A 21051-nucleotide genomic window follows, 5' to 3' on the forward strand; every position below is an offset into this window, starting at 1 on the left:
AGGCCTCGCTGGTCTGTTTTTTATCTGTTGATATTTGTTCAATCGCACACTCAGCTTAATCTACCTCGCAGGGTTATTCTGGGGATAAAATCGAGAGGGAAAGGGTGGTAGCTGCTTTGGGTCACCGTTTTGGAGAAAGTTGGAATGTAAATGAAGTAATTTTTTTTTAACAGAAAGCAAATGTGTAATACGGTGGTAATAGGTGGTGAACATAAAAAGCAACTTTTTTTACCACTGCGATACCTCTGTCTGTCCTCGTTGCAGGTAAACTTGTGCTATCCTTGTGGCCTACAGTTCTGGTGCCTGTGGATCACAGGTGTCAAACCCACGGCCCTCCAGATGTTATGGACTACAGTTCCCATCATCCCTTAGTAGCAAGTTCCATGAATTTCAATGGAATTTAATTCTCAAATTATGTGTTAAGATTTGCAACCTTAATTGCTGAGTTTGGAGTTGGATGAAGTAGTTTGTACACAGAATCCTAAATACTGTGGGTTTCAGGGTTAGTTATATTATTTTTATCCCACACTTTTGGTTGAGTACATTCCTGAGGAAATTTATATTCTCATCTGAGTCTTTTAACTAAATTGTTATAGGTTCACTTGACAATTGGATCAGGAAGCCTGCTAATTACTTCATTAAAAGTTGAATTCATAGGATTATGTATGACACAAACACATAGCATTATCTAAATAGAATCTGATGATGGTTATAATCTCCAGTACAGAATTCAGTAGGAATGTGGGTTGGGACAATTTCTAACTTGTGCTTAGAAGTTTGAATAGAAATTTGTAGATAACGGCTTGGCTGCTTCAACAAAAACAAGGACTAAGATTCTCTTTTTGGAGATTCACTATTTTATCTTGATAAAGTCAGTCAGAATATTGAAATTGTTTAAAAGCATTCTAAATATTTATTGTACTAGTTGATAAAATTCGGTTGGTATTCGTATTTTACTTTTTATTATGATGTATCCTGTTTCTTCATGGAAATGATGTGTCATCTCACATTACCTACAAGGAAGCAATTGTGTTGGTAATTAATGAATCATTAAGACTATTGATTTCTGTGAGACATTATCATATTGCTAGTACAATTTCTACTTCACTTCATTATTAGTTCAGAGACCACAGACTCTTCTAACGGCTAAGGAAATCCTGTAGTGGCAATAATGCCTTTGATGGCAGCTTGCTGAAAAGGGATGGTGGCTCAGGCCCCTTCCGCATGGGCCATTTAGAACGGTGTGCAGCCAGTGGGAGGGAGGTATTTGCACTTCTGCCGCTGCTGGAGCACCGCTGCAGTGGCAAATACCTCCCACACCGGTGTTTTCTTGACTCGCTCAACAAGCAAACGGCACTGGGTGGAAGATGACCATGCTGCTTTTTCCCACCTCTTACCTCCTTTTGGCTGCCATCACTCTACAGAGGCCAGGGGACATGCCTCCTGGCCTCCGTCCACAGAGGTGTCACCATGGCCACGGGGGCATGTCCCCTGGCCTCTGCTGAACTATGGCAGCTGAGTGGAGGTAAGAGGGGGGGAAAGCGGCGGGCCCTATGCAAAGGTGGCCCTGTGGGCCTCTGGGACACCAGGGCTGTTCGAAGGACAATGTGTGAACGGCCCCGGGGGTGTACACTGGCTGCAAGTATGCCAGTGCACCCCCATTTGTGAGGCCCGTGCGGAAAGGGCCTCAGACAGTTTGAGCAGCAGAGTGGTAGCTTAGGTACAGAGCTGGGAGTGCTAAAAGTAGGAAACAGGAGTTTGAACAAAGGGTCGGTAGAATAAAGAATGAAAGGATGGGCTTACTAGGACAAATCTATAAGTAGGAAGATTACACATAAACATGTTGATTTACATATAATGTATACCTGCTTGAAGCTTCAAACGTTATTTTTGTTAATTGAGTAAAGTTAATTAAACATGGATGGTAAAGGTTTCCAAGATGCTAAATTGTTCTTTGGTCCCTAAACAAATATTGCTTTTTCATCATGAGAATATGAGCTGCATGGCTAGTTTACCTTGACTGCTCAGTAGATCTGATAGTGTGGATCTGGATCTTTTTTTCTTGGGTGCGGAGGGTCACTAGGAGCCATATGGATAAAATGGAATGTGGGGGGGGGCAGGGAGGGATGAGCTTCAGTGAGGGGAGAACATTGAGACAAATTATGTCTCCTTGCTCTTCTTCTAGATCAGGGGTAGGGAACCTGCGGCTCTCCAGATGTTCAGGAACTACAATTCCCATCAGCCTCTGACAGGGGCTGATGGGAATTGTAGTTCCTGAACATCTGGAGAGTCGCAGGCTCCCTACCCCTGTTCTAGATGAGTTCCCACTACAGCAAGAAGTTCTCCTGGCTGAAGAGAGAGGTGTTGCAATTTTGTCCAGTTCCCTCTCCCATTACCCCCCACCCCCCCAGTACTTCATGGCATTTTGTTCACAAAGTTTCATGTCTCTACTGTCAGGTTTTTGAAGGTTGCAAGAGATTGAAGCAGGGTGGGGGTACTGAGAAGGTCTGCATCCAGAAATGTCTTTTCCTCCCATTTGTTCACTTCTCTTTATATTAAAGAAACATGAATGTTTAGCTGTGATTCAAAAAAGGTTCTTGCTTATGTAGAGTGGAATGTCCACTGTTCCACAGGGAGTAGTACACACAAATGTAATGTTCAGAATAGTGCGTAAGAATCACCCTGACACTGCTTAGGCTTGGTGTTAAGTAAATCATGATTAGGATTGCACACTGAGGTGCTTCTGAAGAGTTAGTACATGTGTTTCACACTTCACATTAATTTACAAAGATGCTTGATTTGTTTGTATAACTGCTTTTATTTGCTTAAAGATGAAATGTACAGTATTGGATTATAGGTGCGACTATTTCCATGAGTTGTTGATCTTCACTCTTTTGTTCCCAGTACAAGTACAGAGATTTAACTGTTCAAGAGACTGTCAGTGTTATTACCCAGTACAAGGACCTTAAGCCTGTAATGGATGGATATGGTAAGTTAATTATTGTCTATGTTTTTCATATGTTGTGTAGTATGGGCACTGATATTCAGTTAGCCTTCAGGAGCTTCTTTATTAGTAACAAAGTAATTATTTGCCATGTTGGCTGTTGTGGATTTTCCAGACTGTGTAGCTGTGGTCTGGTAGTATTTGCTCCTAATGTTTCATTTGTATCTATAGCTGGCATTTTTAGAGGCATGTCAAAGTAAGATGTGTTTCTCTCTGTGGCACACACCTTACCATGAAAGGCCTCTGCAGATGCCAGCCAGGAGTAAAAACTACCAGACCACAACCATACAGCTTGGAAAACCACAACAGCCAAGTGATTTTGGCCATGAAAGTCTTCAGCAGTATATTTGCCATGTTGTTCATGGTGACAAGTCCTGTGCTTAGGAACAACAGCTTTTTGTAAAAATAAACAATTGCCAAGACAATAGTAAGCCTACAGAATTTAAAAAACAAGTCATAAGATTAGACCCTTGCAGCACCGGCAGAAGACATATTTTGTGTTGCTGTAGGAAATGTTGGAATTGAGCTATATTCATTAAAATGTGATAGGAATATTTTCCTAAACACCCATTCAATTGGATTTGGAGCCCACCGTCAGTAGAAGAAGCTCTGATAACAAGAGAGGATTTGCTGACTTCCCCCTTATTGCAGCTGTCTTATGTCGCATATCATTTTGTCCGCACATTTTGTCCCCTGATTTTGGTGCTCACAGGCATTTACTTGGGAAAGAGGAAGGTGAGATCCTGCAGTGCCTTCTGCCGGTGCTGCATGGGTCTGATCTTATGGCTTGTTTTTTAAAATTTTGTAGGCTTAATATTGTCTTGGCAGTTTATTTTTACAAAAAGCTGTTGTTCCTAAGCACAGTACTTGGCACCATGAATAACCTTTATTGGATTTGTCCCTTCGTCATTGAGCATATGGGAACAATTCAATTCAATAAGCCTTTATTGGCATATACACAACAGTATAAAATACAGTTCCAGTTAAAAAGTGAATAGTAAAAAACTTCGCGTTTGTCATACGTTCAGTTTACAAACTTCTGACAAAAACTTTGCCACTATAAGGCAACAATGAAAATCCTGGCAATTTAAAAGCGTAACTACTTTATCTGATTCAGTATAATCAGTCATAGAGTCTATGGCTTGGGATAACAGACTGGATCGGAGTTCTTGGTATAATAAGCAGTTCAGGAGAATGTGTGGGATGGAATCCAGCTATCCTATGCTACAGGTACAGAACCTCTTATCACTTGGAAGACCTTTAAGTCTTCCTCTATGTAGCGGAGATGGCATGATGTTAAATCTAGCCAGCATAAAGGCTCTCCTGTGTATGGGATTTGTGAGCGCTGTAATATAATAGGCTGGGTATCCCTGTGTGAAAGGAATTGACATATTCGTTGGTGAACAAGATTTATTTGCCAAGCTCTGCAGTTGTTGATAGTCCATTGCTAACAGCCTCTCTTTAATGAGGGCAAAAGTTTCAGTAAAGGTTAGCATATTGAAGGAGTCGCTGTCATAACCCAGTTTCCCGATCTTTGCTGAACCTATTGTGCACCATTTTGAATGATGGAGTTCACTCAAGGTAAGTTGGGTCAATGAGTTTCTGGAGCTTTGGTAGTGAATATTTAACCAGAATTTTATAACGATTAGCCATATAGTGGCCTCTATAGAATATTGGCCAGATTCTACACATAAGACTGCGTACAGGACGCAGTTTGGCACGTCAAATAATTTGTGCAAGAATTTGGAGTGGAATGATTTGATAATGCTGTTATTCGGAATTAGCCAAATAGGAGCTCCATAGAGTAGCTGTGCTCTCACCTTCGCTTGGAAGACTTGCAGAGCTGGGGGAATATATTGGTTACCCCTGGAGTAATAGAACCTCTTAATGGCGCTAATGCTTGATTGAGCCCGGGCCAGTGCATATTTTAGATGAGTGGCCCATGACAGGTTGTTATTAAACCAGAGTCCTAAATACTTGAAAGTTGTTACTTGCTCGATATAATGGCCCTTTATCTTCCAGGTTTGCTTTTTGTTGCTTTTCCCAAAGACCAGAATCTTAGTTTTATCATAGTTCACCTGCAGATCATTTGTCTCGCAGAAGTCGACAAATTTATGTAGGAGTCTTGTTAAACCCACATGAGTGAGGGACAGTAGGGCTGCATCATCCGCAAATAGCAGAAGAGGGACATGCTTTAGGCCGATCTTAAGGCTATGCCCGTCCGCCAGGGCTATGGGGAGATCATACAAGAAGATGTTGAATAGTAAAGGGGCTAAAACGCAGCCTTGTTTGACTCCCTTTTTTACCTGGACCGGGTTTGATAGAAATCCCCTTTGATCTTTCACCTGGCATTAGTTTTGGGTGTGTAGTTGTTTAATCAGGAAGAGAAGTCTTGGGTCGATGTTAAGGGCTGCAAGTTTTCTCCAGAGTTTTTCTCTGTTCACCGAGTCGAATGCTCCCTTGAGGTCCAAAAAGGCCACACTTAGTTTGGAAGAGCTGTTCTTGGAGTATTTATTAGCTAAGTGGGCCAGGACATGGGCCTGGTCTAGTGTTGATTTCCCCTTGGAAAAGCCCACTTATTCGGGGCCGATAATACTGTTTTGCTTGACCCATAACTCTAATCTAGTCAGAAGAAGCTTAGCATATAGCTTCCCTATAATCGAGAGCAGGATAATGGGTTGATAATTTGCTGGGTCGTTTTGGTCACCTTTTTTGAATATTGGGACCAGCACGGAGGAAGTCCATGCCTTTGGCATTATACCCTTTTCGTTGATCCTTGTAAAGAGATTTGTGAGCAAGTCTGCCCACCATTGTGGGTTTGCTTTCAATATTTCGGGGATAATGGCATCGCTGTCTGGAGCCTTGTTTGACTTTAAGTTCTGTATCAAGGGGATGATCTCTTGACAATTTACTGGATCCCAGCTTGGACCCACTGGGATATCGCTGTCGCCATTGGCTTGGATGGAGTTGGTTTCGGCAAACACTTTTGAGAAGTACTCACCCCATCTCTCTAAGGTGATATCTGCCCTAGGTGGTCCCTGGGGAGCATATGGGAACAATTTATCATAGAAGGAAGAAGCATGGTATTACAGTCATTTCTCAATATTTACTTTACTGCAGAATTCATTCTTGTATATACTGTGTAAAGAATTTTTTGACATCAGCGTTTGTGCATTAATGTACACATAATTTCTGTAATATGACTGCAAAATGAGTACATTATATAATTCCTTTTCAGTTTTCAATGATGGCTCATCAAGAGAATTGATGAGCCTTACTGGAACCATTCCTGTGATTTACAGAGGTATGTATGTTCCTTAATTATAGATTACCTGTAATGACTGAAAACCATATTGCCATTTTAATTTCTTTCCCATCTCCTTGTTTTGTAACTAGTTCTATTATGATATTGGGGTCTACCATGGCTCAGTGATAGGGCATCTGCTTTGCCTGCAGAAAGTCCCAGGTTTAAGCTTAGCCTCCTTTGTTTTGAAAAAGAGAAATGATCAGTTAGTAGGTAATGTGGAACCCTGGAGAACCAGTGCCAGTCAAAGCAGGCAAAACTGGCCTTGACAAAACAGTGCCCTGACTGAGTATAAAGTGTCTTCGCATGTCTGTGTGATATAGATGTGTTGATATATACGAGTGTCCAAGCTTCTGTTGTAATTATCTTTCCTAAATCAATAACTGTAACGACTAAAAGGTTGCCTTACTGATTTGATACTTGTTATTGACCATTAATAGTATAAGATCTCAAGCGAGACCAGAGAGGGTTGTGCATATCCCATAACTTCCACTGCCATCCTAAACAGTTATTTCCTTCTAAACTCATTGACATCAGTGCACTTAGAAAGGTTTAACTTTACTTAGGATTACAGAACTTAGTCCAGTTTTTGTAGATTTATCTGCATTGTGTATCATGCTGAGAAAAAAATGCATTTTTGTTTTTAACCCTCTTTAGGCAACACTTACAATATCCCAATTTGTCTGTGGCTGCTGGATACATACCCATTCAATCCCCCCATCTGTTTTGTTAAGCCCACTAGTTCAATGACTATAAAAACTGGGAAGCATGTTGATGCAAACGGAAAGATATATCTTCCATATCTACATGAGTGGAAGCACGTAAGTATAATTTTATAGTTCTTAAAGTTAGGTTGGGATTGATTTCATCATTGAAGAATTATTACTACTTCTGTTTTAAAATGAAAAATCAGAGTAATAGCATATAAGTTAACGAAGTATGTGATGCAGATACTATAAATTTCAATAATGGTTCCCACTGAAAAGCTGGTGTTGTGGGTTGTGGAAACTTCATGCTCAAAGTGCCCCATAATGTAGGAGTGCAGTGTTTTGCTAGTCGAGTGTCTGTCTCGTAAGAGGTTTCAGGACAAGGAAGTAGGAAGTATTTTGCCCAATTCCTCCTCCTCATTACAGCCCTACGGTGTTCTGTGATATTTTGTCCATAAAGTTTTTATGATTCCCAGGATCATACATCTGGCTACAAATCCTAATACTTGACCAGTAGGAATACTTTTGGAGGTATCATGGCGGTTTGCTGGGAAAGGTAGAGGAATGAAAGAGTTCTGTCAGTGTCACTTGTTTACAATATGCAGGATGAAAATTCAGTGAGCTACTGCACAATTGTAATAGGGTAGATTTTTGGTTCCTTGTATGTAATATTTTGGTGTAGCTACATGCTTTAGTTGTATTTTAACTATTGCTACAGTTGGATCACAGATAAAACTAATAAGATATGACATCAGTATAAAATGTATTGTCAAAGGCTTTCATGGCCGGATTCAACTGGTTGTGGTGGGTTTTCTGGGCTGTGTGGCCGTGGTCTGGTGGATCTTGTTCCTAACGTTTCGCCTGCATCTGTACACAGTATGTAACAGACTTCCCTCTGTGATATACTTCTGAAGATGCCAGCCACAGATGCAGGCAAAACATTAGAAACAAGATCCACCAGACCACGGCCACACAGCCCGGAAAACCCACCACAATCAGTATAAAATGTTAAGTTCTCACAAGACAGATTGCCACTGCAGTAATAAAAAAATTGTAACAAAATTTTAACAAAACTTTCATAAGTGGCCCACAAATACTTTATAAAATAAAGCTGGCTTGCTAGCTTTCTAAAACATGGCTTGAAAAAGTGCCCTTCAGGACCTCTTCAAGCAGTCTAAGATCTGGAGGTCTACAGTAGATGTACATATACTCTCACTTGAGGTAATTTCCCAAAAAAGTTGCTGCAAGGTTCTTAATCAGTTTATAGCTCTATAAGACAGAGGCAAACTGTGAGAGTTGTGAGCCTCAGCTCCTGAAGGATTTTAAATATGAGAAACAGCCTCTTAAATTGGGCATGGACTAAAATAGGTAACTAGAGTAGTTGTTTCAAAGCTTGGTTAACAAGATGCCTAACCCCAGCTGAAAGGCAGGCAGCTGTGTTTTTCTTCAGTTGTAGCTTTGGAGTTGTCTTTGAGGGCATCCCCATGCAGTCTGGTCTAGGAGTTATAGAAACATAGGTTATCATACTTGAATCTAGGAGGTAGGGTAAGACATCAGAGCAGCAGCCTGCTTTTCCAGAAACAAAGCTGAATTTGGGAGACCCCCAAACTCTTTCAAATGATCAGCCACGTCCAGTCCATTCAGAATGCATTGTGATATCTTAATTGGCTATGATAAATGCTCTTTACATCTCTAAAATGTATATCTGCAAGTATTCTATACTCACAGTGTAATCATTTTGAATGACAAGCCAGATGACTTACAGTAAACCAAATGCAATTTTCTCTACTCTAATCCATTGTGTGGTTGCATGGTCATTCTGTCACATTAAATGGGCACTGTTTTAGGTCATAGACTGTGTACTGTAGTTGAAAGGCAGTGGAAAGGAATGATGTAAATAAAGGACCAATACATAGGACACATTGAGTGATATGTGCCCACTGCATTTCAGTGGCATTTACAAGCTGATCAATAGTTGATCAGTGGCATATTTTCTCAAGGTCATTCTAAAGGTGACTGGGGGCTTAACCCCTTTAATATATATTGGATACAAAAACACACTGAACATTTTCAAAACCAGTATTCCTAGTTATAAAAGGTTGAATCACTGTATTGTGGTCTTTCCTACTGCAGCCTGCTGAGACCTTCCTGGGAAATTATTTTCTTGGGTTTAGGGTGCCCTTCAAAAATAGCATGGGGTTCAAAGTGACAGGTATGAGGGGTGGAATCAGCCAAAATGGGCAGTGCTGTTATAGTGGCATACCTGCCAATAAGTTCTGCAGCAGCTTTTGGTACAACCCCCAGAGTTTGAGAATTCTGTCTGTTGCTCAGCAACATCTTGGTCTGATATCTTTAATTATTCCTGTTTCCAGAGAGTAATGTTTTAAAAAAAAGAGTAAAATTGACCTCATGGTAGGAGGTATGGATCTGTGTTTTAATGTGCCCTTCAGTGTTCACCTATTCTGATTTTAGTGTTTGAGAACTCTCTGAAGTAACTTTGAAAACCTTTTTGAATTCTATGTATTAAAAAAATCAGGCTACTGTAATCTTTGGTCTGATTTATGAAACTTTTGTGATTCTGTTTCTTTTAAAGAAAATAAAAAGTAAATTTTGTCCGTGGGCACACAGTTGTTCTTGCTCTGCTTTAACACCGAGAGCCAGCTTGCAATCATTGAACATCATTGTCAATCATTGTCCACATCGGCGATTTGTTTAGTTCATTGAACAGAACTTGGTTTCCCATCTGTGCTTTCCAGAGAGATGTTACCCTTTTTATTTTGACACTTGGTTCTTTCCAGCTGAATTGGAATAAGCAAAGCTGAAAGAGTAGCCAGCTGACAGGCCACAGTAAAGTGGTGACACACTGTCTTTGTTACTGGACAATTACTGTAAGCTAACTTTGAATGGAGAAAAGGCAAACATGCTTTGATCTGCTCTTTCCCTAGCCGCAGTCCGATTTGATAGGACTGATTCAAGTTATGATTGTGGTGTTTGGAGAGGAACCTCCTGTCTTTTCTCGACCTACTGTTTCAGCGTCTTACCCACCTTACCAAGCAACAGGACCACCAAACAGTAAGCTAATTATGTCCCATTATATACACAAAAAAGCAACAGCAAAAGCAAGAAAATGAGCAGTTGGGGTTTATAGAAAAATTGTAGTAATTGTGACATTTGTGGGTTTTGAGAGTTAAATGAGATGTGTGAGAGAGGATTTCTTATGGTTTAAATAAATCTGATTTACGTTATGATAAACCTGTCTTTTTTTCTTCTGCAGAACTTTTAAAAATATTATATAATTTTTTTAATAAACATGCTAAATCCATTTTTCTGTTACACAAGGCATATACAAATAGAGAAAAATCTTTCTAATGCTATCCTGAATTAAAGCAGAAGTCTCAGATTGGTAGTGCCCAAGGCTGCATTGATTTCTTTGGCTTGATATTATTCCAGTATTTTATAAATAGGAACCATCCTTGGGTGAATAGTTTCTTTTCTTTGAATAAATGTTGTAATCTTATTCATCAGTTTAATATCCCAACATCTCTTGAGCCAAGACTTGACAGAAGGGCTGCTCTTTGATTCCAATGCTTGGCCAACCACATTCTTGTTGCCGAGATCAGATCCTTTAAAAAGTACCCATGTTTTTCTCTCCAGCTGTGGGTCCAGGTGACCGAACCAAAAAAGCATTGGACTACATCCCACCTTCTCTCTTATTGTGTCACTCAAAATCCTACAAATCTTTTACAAAAACTAAAAAGTGCCAGGTAGCTTCACCATGAATGGATAAGGGATCTTTCGTCTGGGGAGCATCACCAGCATTGATCTATTGTATTATTGAGCATCTTATTTATTCTAACGGGGTGTGGTACCATCTTAACATGGTGATGTTTATCAAGATATGCAAAATATAGCTCCCCCCATTTTCCTGCCTCAAGTTTGCTTCCCATTTAAATCTCTAAACTGCATCTCTATACTCTAATTAAATGTAATATTATTGAACTTTGCCAAGAGTTCTTTAGAAGGCCCTAGGTATAACATAACTTTCTCAAAGACATTCAGAGATCTGAAAATATCCTCCTTTTGGGCTAACCTGCTCATAAAATTCTGAATGTGCAAAAATTGCAGTCTTACTAGCTTGTTGTTATCTAGGACGTTGTCGATTTGTTCCCAATTACAAAATTTCTCTTCTTTTCATATGTCCATAAGTCTATTAGTACTCCAGCTAAAGTGGAACTGATGCACCATGGAAGGTCTACAATGTCAATCAGAGTCTGCTATTGAAATTGGCTTGGAAAGAGGAAATGGGGGTATTCTAAGCTCAGGAGCTGTAGCTTCTATACAGAGGGGTGGCCAGCAAAATGGAAGTGGCAATGCTCAGCCACCAGGAGCTGCAGTTGCTGGAAAGGAGAAGGGTGGGGCAGAGTTCAGCAGGCCAACTCATCAGTCATTGTGTGCTAATGGAATAAGCCTGGAAGGAGGAAATGGGGGTCAATGTAGACTAGGATTCTGGACAGAAGGGTGGGTGACAGAAAACAAGTAGAGTTTGTAGAAAGAGGAAGGGGGAAGAGTAGCCATGTGCATACATGGTCTCAGAGCTACTGTTCCATCTTACAGATAACATGGAGGTGTGTGGTAGCGTTCCCTTGTGCTTCAGTTGTAAACAAATGGAATGTAATAAATGTAGTGAGGACAATAAAATTAAATGAAACTTCCTCCTTCTTTGGCTTGTTTGATTTTGAGAGTTTGTTTGCAAACATAAAACAAGTCTATTTACCTGTGCATTTTATTTTTTCCCTTCTTCCAAGGAGTTCAGAGTAACAAACATGATACTCTGCCTCTATTTTGCTTTCACAATGTCTCTGTGAGGTAGTTTAGGCTGTAAGAGAATGATTAGACTAAAGTAGCACAATGAGTTTCGTGGCTCAGTGTATCTTTGAACCCAGGACTTCTCCGGTCCTACCATAACTCTAACCGTTGCCTGACACCTGTACTTTTTTTTTTCTTTGTCAGTGTTTCTCAAACTTCACACCACATAAAAAACAATGGCATCAAGGTTGATTCTGCATAGCAGATATATAACAGGTTGCAGTTGTGATAAAGGAACCAATTTCCCTGTTTTTCCATTTGCATGTATTCCGTGCAGGCTGTGATTGGAGACCACGGAGACAATCCAGGTTGCTTTCACGCCTTTGCACAGTGATGCTTCTCTCTTTTTAAAATTTCCGGCAAAACGTGCATATCTGTGCAGAAATGCAGCCCCACAGTCCCACGATACAACCAGCTGCACATGGTAGTTGCTAAGATACAACCCACAAAATTTTTTAAAAGGGAAAGGGGCCTCACTGCAACAGCTGGGCAATGGCAGACAGATTCTCCCTGACCATGGATAGTGCTGTGGAAGAGAGGGAAATAAAGCACCTCTTGCCTAGCTATTTGTACAGGAGGGGCTCCAAGCCGGGATTGTTCAAAAGGATCGCTAGTTCAGCGATTAAAGAAAAAAACAGGTTGGGGGAAATAAAACGGGGCAGGTTCATTTTGGGAGTGGGACCCCCCTCAAATCCCCCCCTCAAAAATGGGTTGTATGTCGCCATACACCTGTCTCTTTTGGCTTGTACAGAATCGACCTGTAGCAAATGTTTGTCTGGTGCAGGAATTTGCAAAACAGCACTAGTAGCATAACCTTTTACACTAACAGGTCTTTGGATCCACCCCTCTATTTTCTGAATTATGTTTTGATCTTCTGTTGAAGTGATTAATATTTTGCAGGGTCATATCAAAAGAGCAGCCTCTTTTTAAAATATTTTTTTACTTCTCCCTTGGAGTGGAGAACAGTTTTTTCTTTACCCTAAAAATGGACAAAATTTCTGTTGACAGTGAAGGATAAATGCAAGACATATAGTTTTCATTAGCTGGACATTGTGTAAAGGTAAGTTAGTAGAGAACTCTAATCCTTGGGGGGGGGGCAGTATGGTATAGTGGCTAAGAGCAGGTGAACTCTAAACTGGAGAACCAGGTTTGATTCCCCACTCCTCCACATAAAGCCTGCTGGGTGACCTTGGGCTAGTCACAGTTCTTTTTCTTCCCAATCCAAACTTCCTCTTATTGTGCTGCAGTCTTACCAAATGGTTATCATCTAACATGCAGTATGGTTTACGCAAGAATGTCATTGTGCTGGCTGTAAATTGAATCCTATCAACTTTTTCAGTAGCTCAACAGGGATGAGAGTGGTCTTGCTCAATTTTCCTCCTCCTAATTCCTAACCAGGTGGGACCCATGGCCCCATGCATAGCCTTTATATAGCCAAAATGGGTCCCTCTTGCACTAGCAGAAACAGCTAGCAGGATCCAACTCATTTTTTTGTCAGATAGGCCTTTGTACATTTGTGCTAGCAAACATCTTAAATGTGCCAGTGACAGAAACCTTTGGGTAGTTTGAATTCATTTCTGTCTCTGCCATTGGGACATAACAATATCTGTTCCATTAAATTTTTACAAGGGAAGTTCACAAGGCAACCTTATACCGGTACTAAGAATATCAGCACTACCAGTAGGTGTCAGTCAAACATTACTTGTCAGCCCTCAAAACCCCAATTTAAATGCTGAAATTTGTCTCTGTGGCAGTTTACAGTAGGGAAGAGTTTACAGAGTGCTTCAACTCACATTGTATAGGCAAAAAAAAGCAACTGAAGTGTATCATAGTGGGGACTCTTGGAGTCTAAAAGGGGCATTGGGAGCCATACAGGGAGCTTTTGGGAACCAGTTGAGTTTCTGGGTCAGTAGTAACCTATCCTGAATAAGTATCCTGAGGAAGGCTTTTTACAATTGTTTAATGATATCTCATTGAAGTCTATGACTTTTACTAATATTATTTTTAAAAATAGTTGCCTGATATACTTGATATGATCTTGGGTTGTTAAAATATCCATTGTTATCCTTAGCTTCCTACATGCCAGGTATGCCAAGTGGAATGTCTCCTTACCCCCCTGGACCACCTCCCAACACAAGGTAAACTATGATTTAAGTCTATTTAATGCAATAGGAAATGCTGCCAATAATTGGAATATGCTATAATGTGTAGTTTCTGAGATCGAAACTATTACTCTTTATAAAGGTAATGTTAGGAGTGTTTTTCTCCCTTTAGTTTCATGTGGTCTTAAAAGGACAAGTCAGTGTTCACCTTATCTAAGCATGAAAGTTTTTAAAAAGTGTATTTATTTAAACATGAAATTAAGTTGTGCGAATTTAAGGACTTAAAAGTAAATAATTGCAGATCAGTCCTACAGTGGTTTTGCTTGCCTATTCAATTTGAGCCCATCTGAAAAGTTATGGTTATTACCTTTAAAGTAAAGCTGCTGAATGTTTACATTGTTTTATTGCCCTGTTTTATCTGATTTATGTTGTTCGCCGCCCTGAGCCCTACTGGGAAGGGCGGGATATAAATTTAAAAATAAATATATAAATAAAACATATTTCTGACAATTATTTTGATAGAATACGTGAAAATGTTATGTACTTTCAATCATGTACTCCTTTCACATTGTTTAAATGTTAGGGCAAAAAACAAAGTAGCTGAAAGTTTGAAACTAATTTTATCACATACTAAAAATTGTGTTCAATATGCCGTGGCTGTCCACTGTTTCGATAGCACTTAACTCTCATCCATGAAGGCCACTGGAGCGCTTCATCGTTGTTAATCCAGGTCAGATTGGCAGTTACAATATCCATTCCACCATGTGAGAGGAGACCTATAAATAAGAATTCTACTTTTGGTTTTGATTTAATGTGCCCGCACAATCAGGTCAATGAATAACTTGATTTTCATTTGGTGTTTGTGTGGTTTTTTCTTTGTCTCCAGTTTACAAATCAGTAAAACATAACTGTGTTCCTTCAAACAATTTATATGAATAATTACCTTTATATGAATAATTACTAGTAACGACTTTGAGACGGTTTGATACTTGCCTGATACTGTCCTGGCAATGACATCTGCTCCTTGTTTTAACTTGGTGAAACAATGAGTCTTTAAAAATGGAAATTTTATTTTACGTAAGAAATAATTAATGTTGGTATGCCTTTCCTTCTCCCCCACCCCCATTCAAGTGGTTATCCAAGCTATCCCTATCCTCCCCCTAGTGGACCATTTCCAGCAACAACTAGCACACAGCTCTACCCTTCTCAGCCTCCTGTGACTACAATGGGTGAGTAGCTTTGAAAGTTCAATTTTTTCAAAGGTCAATAGTGATCTTTCTAATTGTAATCATGCTACAAAAATTATAATTGTCAAAGCACTGAATGTATCATTTTCATTATTAAAACTTCTAAATAAGTTGTATAGAAGAATGTGGATCAAAAGTATAGTATTATGTTTTTGTCATTATAGCTTTGTTTTCTTCATTGAGCTAAAACAATTCTTAACTACCTGTGTTGATCTGTGCTTTGATGGTTCTTTTTTATTGCATTGTTCTGTGTAATGAAATTCACATGTTTGAAAATACCTGAAAATACAATGGCCTCCTCTTCCTCTGTGTAATGGACTAAGTATTGCAAAGCATTAACTTTCAGTTCTTTTAGGCATTTCATCCTAATATTTTTAAAGCAATTTCAACATCTACAGTACATAAAGATGATTTATAGCTAAGTTTTGTCTCCAGCTGATTAATAAGGAAAACTTGAAAGTCTGCACTATTTGGAAAGCAGAAAAGATTGGGTCTGAGGATATGAAACTGGATCATTGCTTGCACACTTTCCCGTGTATTCTCTGCAACCTCTCCATACCACTGAAGAAATGCGTCTGAAGACCGGGGCCAGCATAGGGGCTATACCTTGAAGAGGAAATCCACAGAAATCAGCATAGCCCCCCCTACGTGAGCAGATGTGCCTTCTGTTTTCACAAGGGCTGCCATTATTTGGTACAAAAGGAGAATCTAAAAGAAGCTTTCCTGTGGATATTTTTTTTGTTCTAAACAATCAAAAGTGTACTGGAAAAATTATTTTCACTATTATTGAAAAGTTTCAGGAAAAAGATAACACTGTTTTTGAAGTGTAGCTTAGGAAATCGGCGATGTCATTTTGGAAGGTTCAAATTGCTTCTTTTGTAGATGTTGTAATATCCAATCTGTAACTTTATCACAGGCTTTTTTCTCTTTATATTGATAACTTTTTTTGAAAAGGAATTTTAAAAAATGGATGTCATGAAAACAGAAATGATGAAATCTGTCAGGAAAAGTGAGAGAAAGGATATATATATATAGTCTGTGTTTCATTTAATTAAGAAGCTCCTTTCTAGTTGTAATGCTTTCTCACACTTGGCATCCTTTACAGACTGACTGTGTGTGTTAAGTGCTAGCTTATGGTGGCCCTATGCATTAATGACTTTCAAAACCTTCTGTCATTTTCCGCCTTTCTCGGTTCTTGGAAACTGAGGGCTGTAGCTTCTTGATTAATCCACCTCATTGATGGTTGGGACTTAACCCCAGGATTCTGTGATCTTTGATCTACTTGAATAAGCATGTATTTCCTTAGGTCTACTAGGGTTTTTTTTAGTTCATGGGAACATGTGGGAGAATGTGACAGTTGGTGTTCAAACATCAGTGTTTATGAACTGAGCAAATCAGGTCTATCAGTCCCAGTTAAATGTTCCATCAGGATCTCAATGTGTGTTGCCAAGTTCATCTCTACAGGTGGCAAAGGCATTTGTTTGTTTTTATCCAGGTACAGGCATTTTTACCAGTAAAATTATCAGACAAAAGGTAAACTTTCTTCATACATCAGAACATTGCACAGTTTCTGAAAAGATGTTCAAACCAGGAGTTTGCATTATGCTTAAGCCATTTTCTTTAGAATGAAGGCATCTGTGTCATGTTTATTTTTTTTTTCATGGAGTAATAAAGAATAAGCTGCATTGGGCAAAGTTTTCAAGAAGTGATTAGGTCACAAAATATACAAGCATTAATGTATGTTTGTTCTCTCAATAGCAGATGGCAGAAGAAAGCAGAAACGGGTATGGATTTGTGGTCATTCATATGTTTTCTGGGCAGAAAAACGGGCACTTGAGCGAAGCTTTGGCCCACAGTTGGGCATTCCATTTGAGGATGCCAAATTATATTGGCTAGGAAAGAGCGGCATGACATGGGATCAATTAACACCAACCCTCTTGCATGCACGGCGACGTCTACCAGATCCTGATATACTGGTGGTGCATCTAGGAGGAAATGACCTGGGGACAGCAAGTGATTTTGAAATCATAAACAGAATGAAGAAGGATTTAAGACATCTCAAGCAAGTCTTCAAGAATAGCATTCTGGTCTGGTCCAATATTGTTCCCCGCAAAGTATGGAACCAAGAGGTGCCTCATAAGATGATGGAGCAAAGCAGGCAAAGAGTCAATAGAGAAATCGGCTTCTTTATAAATGGTATTGGAGGGAGTGTGATCCAACACAATTCGCTTGTCCCAGAATCTCCTGGATTGTTTCATCTAAATGGTGTCCTGTTGTCTGAAAGTGGTACAGATGTCTTCAACCTGGATTTACTGAGTGTTTTGGAGACTTTAATCTGACTGGAGGAAAAATTACTGATGGAAGCTTTGTGTTAAATAAGAATCTCTCTAGCAATCTAGGTCATTAGGTGAAGATTGCAAACAATGTGACAAAATGAGTTTGCAGACACTGGAGTTGCCTTGTTAGATTGCTAATGCTATTTGATGTCTGGCACTGTTCTACAACTATTACAGTAATACATACACCCATTTATTATATTTAAGCATTGTGCAAGCTCCATTTAATATTTTTGTGTTGAATTCAGTTCACTTACTCAGTTTACTTAGAAATGCTGTCAGACAGTTTACCCTGATTTTAATTTCACCCCTAAAAATACTCAGTGTATATAACATTGTGATAACCAACTAAATGAAGTGACATTGCCAAAGTTGTTTCAGTGCTAAACATTGATACCATCATGTTTGCACTAAGTTTTACACTTTAGAACTTAAATAGAATTAACTTTTTGAATGGAAGGGCAAGTAGGATTCTTCTTTTTGAACAGTGCAAAAACACAGATGCTCATCAATTGAATTAAATAGACTAATGTAGGAATATTTATGATGGAAGTGAAAGGTAAAGGGTTGGATTCTATGCTTTGTGATCATCCTATGTCCAACCCCATCTTACAGCAGCATGCTGCACTTCCATAAAAAATGCTCCAAATTGTCAGTTCACCCTTGGGAACAGTTCAGGGGGCCTGTAGGGTAATGAGAGAAGGAAATAAACTGAAACATCACATAAGCAGATGTGTTCCTTGTATGAGCAGAAAAAGACACAAGACCTCTAGCCCAAGTATTTAAGGTATATTAATGTTGTTAAAATGGGTTTATACAAGGTAACTTGCCTTGTTTGCATCTTTAATGGTTTATGTTACTCTAGACATTAAAGGATTTAGGTACAGAGAGGTTCCCCAGTCAGAAGGTCCACACATTCTCCAGCGCATGTAAGGAACTTTTGCATATAATCGTAGCGTCACAGGTGAAGGATTTTGCAGTTTCAAATGGCAGATTCTATGTAAATAATGTTACTGTAGGTCCACTTCCCATAACTAACACACTGTGCTTGTCTTTTTCCTAAGCACTTGGTTTCAGTAAAGATGTTGCAATTGAACGGGTGACTGCAGAGACAGCATTTTTTAAAATATATTAAAATATATGAAGTTGATTTTCTGCCTGTCCTTAAGCTGTCTAACTATTTGACAGTGTCTTTGTGCAGCAGTCATGCTGCACGTTGCTTTGGAATTGCTGTATCATATTTTCCTGGAAAATGGCAGAAGATTGTGTCAATTTGTACAATCTTACAGAGTAAACATTTTTACTATCAATTTAAGTGCTCACCACAAGTTAAACATACAGATATGTGTTAGCAGAGAAAGGGATATAATTGTTCAAGAATCTCTCTAGCATCACTGCTTGATTTAAACTCCTACCATTAAGATACATGATCCCTAGCAAGGTTAAGGATAGTATCACTTATAGAAGAGTTTTGAAAGAAGTCACACAAGTTCATATCTCCGGGTGCTTGACAGTAAATTTCATGTAGATCACTTTTATATGAGATGGTGCCTTTTAAAACATTCATATAAGAGAAAGAGAGAGAGCATATTTTAATGGTGTTATGTCATTTCCCCATCTGCTTTAAAGTCAAGTTACTACCTAGAAAAATGTTATTTAGTTATTCTGCTCAACTTTTTGGCCATGGACTATGGGAATGGTATCTCAGCAGGAACTTAATTCTGTAATGTAGTGCAGGATAAGTGAATCTTGCCTTTCATAGAAGTGTATCTCATTACATCTTAAAATGAAATCTTGACTTCTGTTTGAATACCTCTGGAGGTTTTCCACCAGGATAAGGAAAACTATATGGCCTTTTGGGGAAAAAAAACGAGCTCAGATCTATCTATATGTGTGTATGTATACACATATGCATATATGTGTATGCATGTGTGTGTATATATAAAATGGACTAGTTCTTTCTAATGAAATAGAGAGGCACTTAAAAGTACACATACCAAACTACATTTTGTACACTGCTTGTAATTGGACCTTTCAAAGTTCCTATATTCTGGCTGGACATACTGTCTTTTCTGTCTTACTGATGTTGGATAGTTATTTTGATTAATTAATCTAATTTGTGTAACTTAGTGATTTGTGTATTGAAAATAAAGCAGTAGTCTTTATTTGTAGTCGTCACTTGGTATGTTCCTAAACAGTTAGTGCTAAATAGTATGATTTTCTTGTATGAATTCTTGAGGTAAGATACTGTCTAGGCTTCTGTCCTCACTATCAGACATACCTGAAATGATTTTGTTTGCTACAATTTAACTTACAATTTAACTTACAACTTACAATTTAAACTTAACAATAGTACCTTAGAATGAGCTGCAAAACTTACTAGTGATACCAGATTTTAATAATCCCCACTTATGACATAGTTATTTTGGTTGGAATATGAAGTCACTGAGTGCCATGAATGTTTTTGAAAAAGAAGTGGCAGAAATCAGTTTAAAGTTTGCTTTGACATTTTTGTTAGCAGAATGTCTTTTATCTTGCTTTTAAGATGGTATTCTAAAGGATTAGGTCGTGTTGAAAGTTTTTTGTGAACATGTGTATATAGCAACATTCACAGTGACATCTCACATCAGATTACTGGTTCACAGCTGCTAGATCCTGTGGAGGTAAGTAGTATCCTTATACAGATAAGATGGAATCTCTTTACTGAGAAATAGTTCTTTTGCTTTCTTGGTCTGAGTTTTCCACTATAATATAACGGGTATATGCATGCTTGACTGGAAAATACTTCTGCACAGGTGAAAGCACTTTTGTGCTTAACTGGAAAGAGGTAGCTAAAGAATCCCTATATGTGAATAAGACCACCTGTGGACATCAGATCTCTTCATGATAATGTCTCAGTGATATAAATTGTATGGATCTAGTGTAAATATTCTGACTTGCAGTCAGATATTTTACTTGTTCAGTAGATATTTCTTGAAATTATTAAACTGATTGCATGTAAATATGTAAAATTAAATTACTAATACAACCATACAGGATTAGATGTGCTGTGTTAGACTTTAAGAGGGCTACACCAAAAGTTGATTGGCATAATTGTAAGCTTTGGGTCTTCTCGGTGCTTGAATGTAGGTATAAGTACCATGATGGAAAGAAAGCAGGCTTATAAATATAGATTTTGTGCCTTCAGCCTGAGCCTGAGAGATATCGCTCTAGGAATAGATAAAAGTATGTGTATTTCAAAAACAGTAACTTTCCTGCAGCATTGTAGTTATCTTCCACAATTGATTTTCCTGATCATGCTAATCTGATGTGGATATAGCAATTCAACTTGTTTTCAGCTAAAACTGCCACCTGCCAGTTATTACATGTGGTTTCTTCAGTGGTCACATTTAGCCTTGGCTGGTTCTTTTCCCCAGTTCCACTGCTAACAGGTAGTACAGTAACGCCTGTACCACAAGGTCACTTCTGAAACTAGATGCTGTATG

The 21051-nt window shown here is 38.8% G+C and overlaps 1 protein-coding gene across 3 annotated transcripts in view; it reads left to right on the forward strand.

The window, feature by feature from the left end:
* The window catches only part of TSG101 (tumor susceptibility 101), a 42392-nt gene that overhangs the window by 583 nt on the left and 20758 nt on the right, over nucleotides 1-21051 (forward strand). The window contains exons 2-8 of one of the 3 annotated variants that reach the window (XM_048484837.1): nucleotides 2905-2989; nucleotides 6243-6308; nucleotides 6966-7129; nucleotides 9961-10087; nucleotides 13953-14019; nucleotides 15115-15212; nucleotides 16989-19731. In XM_048484837.1, coding sequence (XP_048340794.1) covers nucleotides 2905-2989; nucleotides 6243-6308; nucleotides 6966-7129; nucleotides 9961-10087; nucleotides 13953-14019; nucleotides 15115-15212; nucleotides 16989-17569 — 1188 coding nt within the window. In that variant the 3' untranslated portion in view covers nucleotides 17570-19731. Of the gene's footprint in view, nucleotides 1-2904; nucleotides 2990-6242; nucleotides 6309-6965; nucleotides 7130-9960; nucleotides 10088-13952; nucleotides 14020-15114; nucleotides 15213-16988; nucleotides 19732-21051 lie in introns of those variants that run through there. The other 2 variants (XM_048484838.1, XM_048484839.1) reach the window with 2 other exon arrangements.

This window comes from Sphaerodactylus townsendi, linkage group LG02 (genome assembly GCF_021028975.2).
Source record: "Sphaerodactylus townsendi isolate TG3544 linkage group LG02, MPM_Stown_v2.3, whole genome shotgun sequence".
Classification (NCBI taxonomy): domain Eukaryota; kingdom Metazoa; phylum Chordata; class Lepidosauria; order Squamata; family Sphaerodactylidae; genus Sphaerodactylus; species Sphaerodactylus townsendi.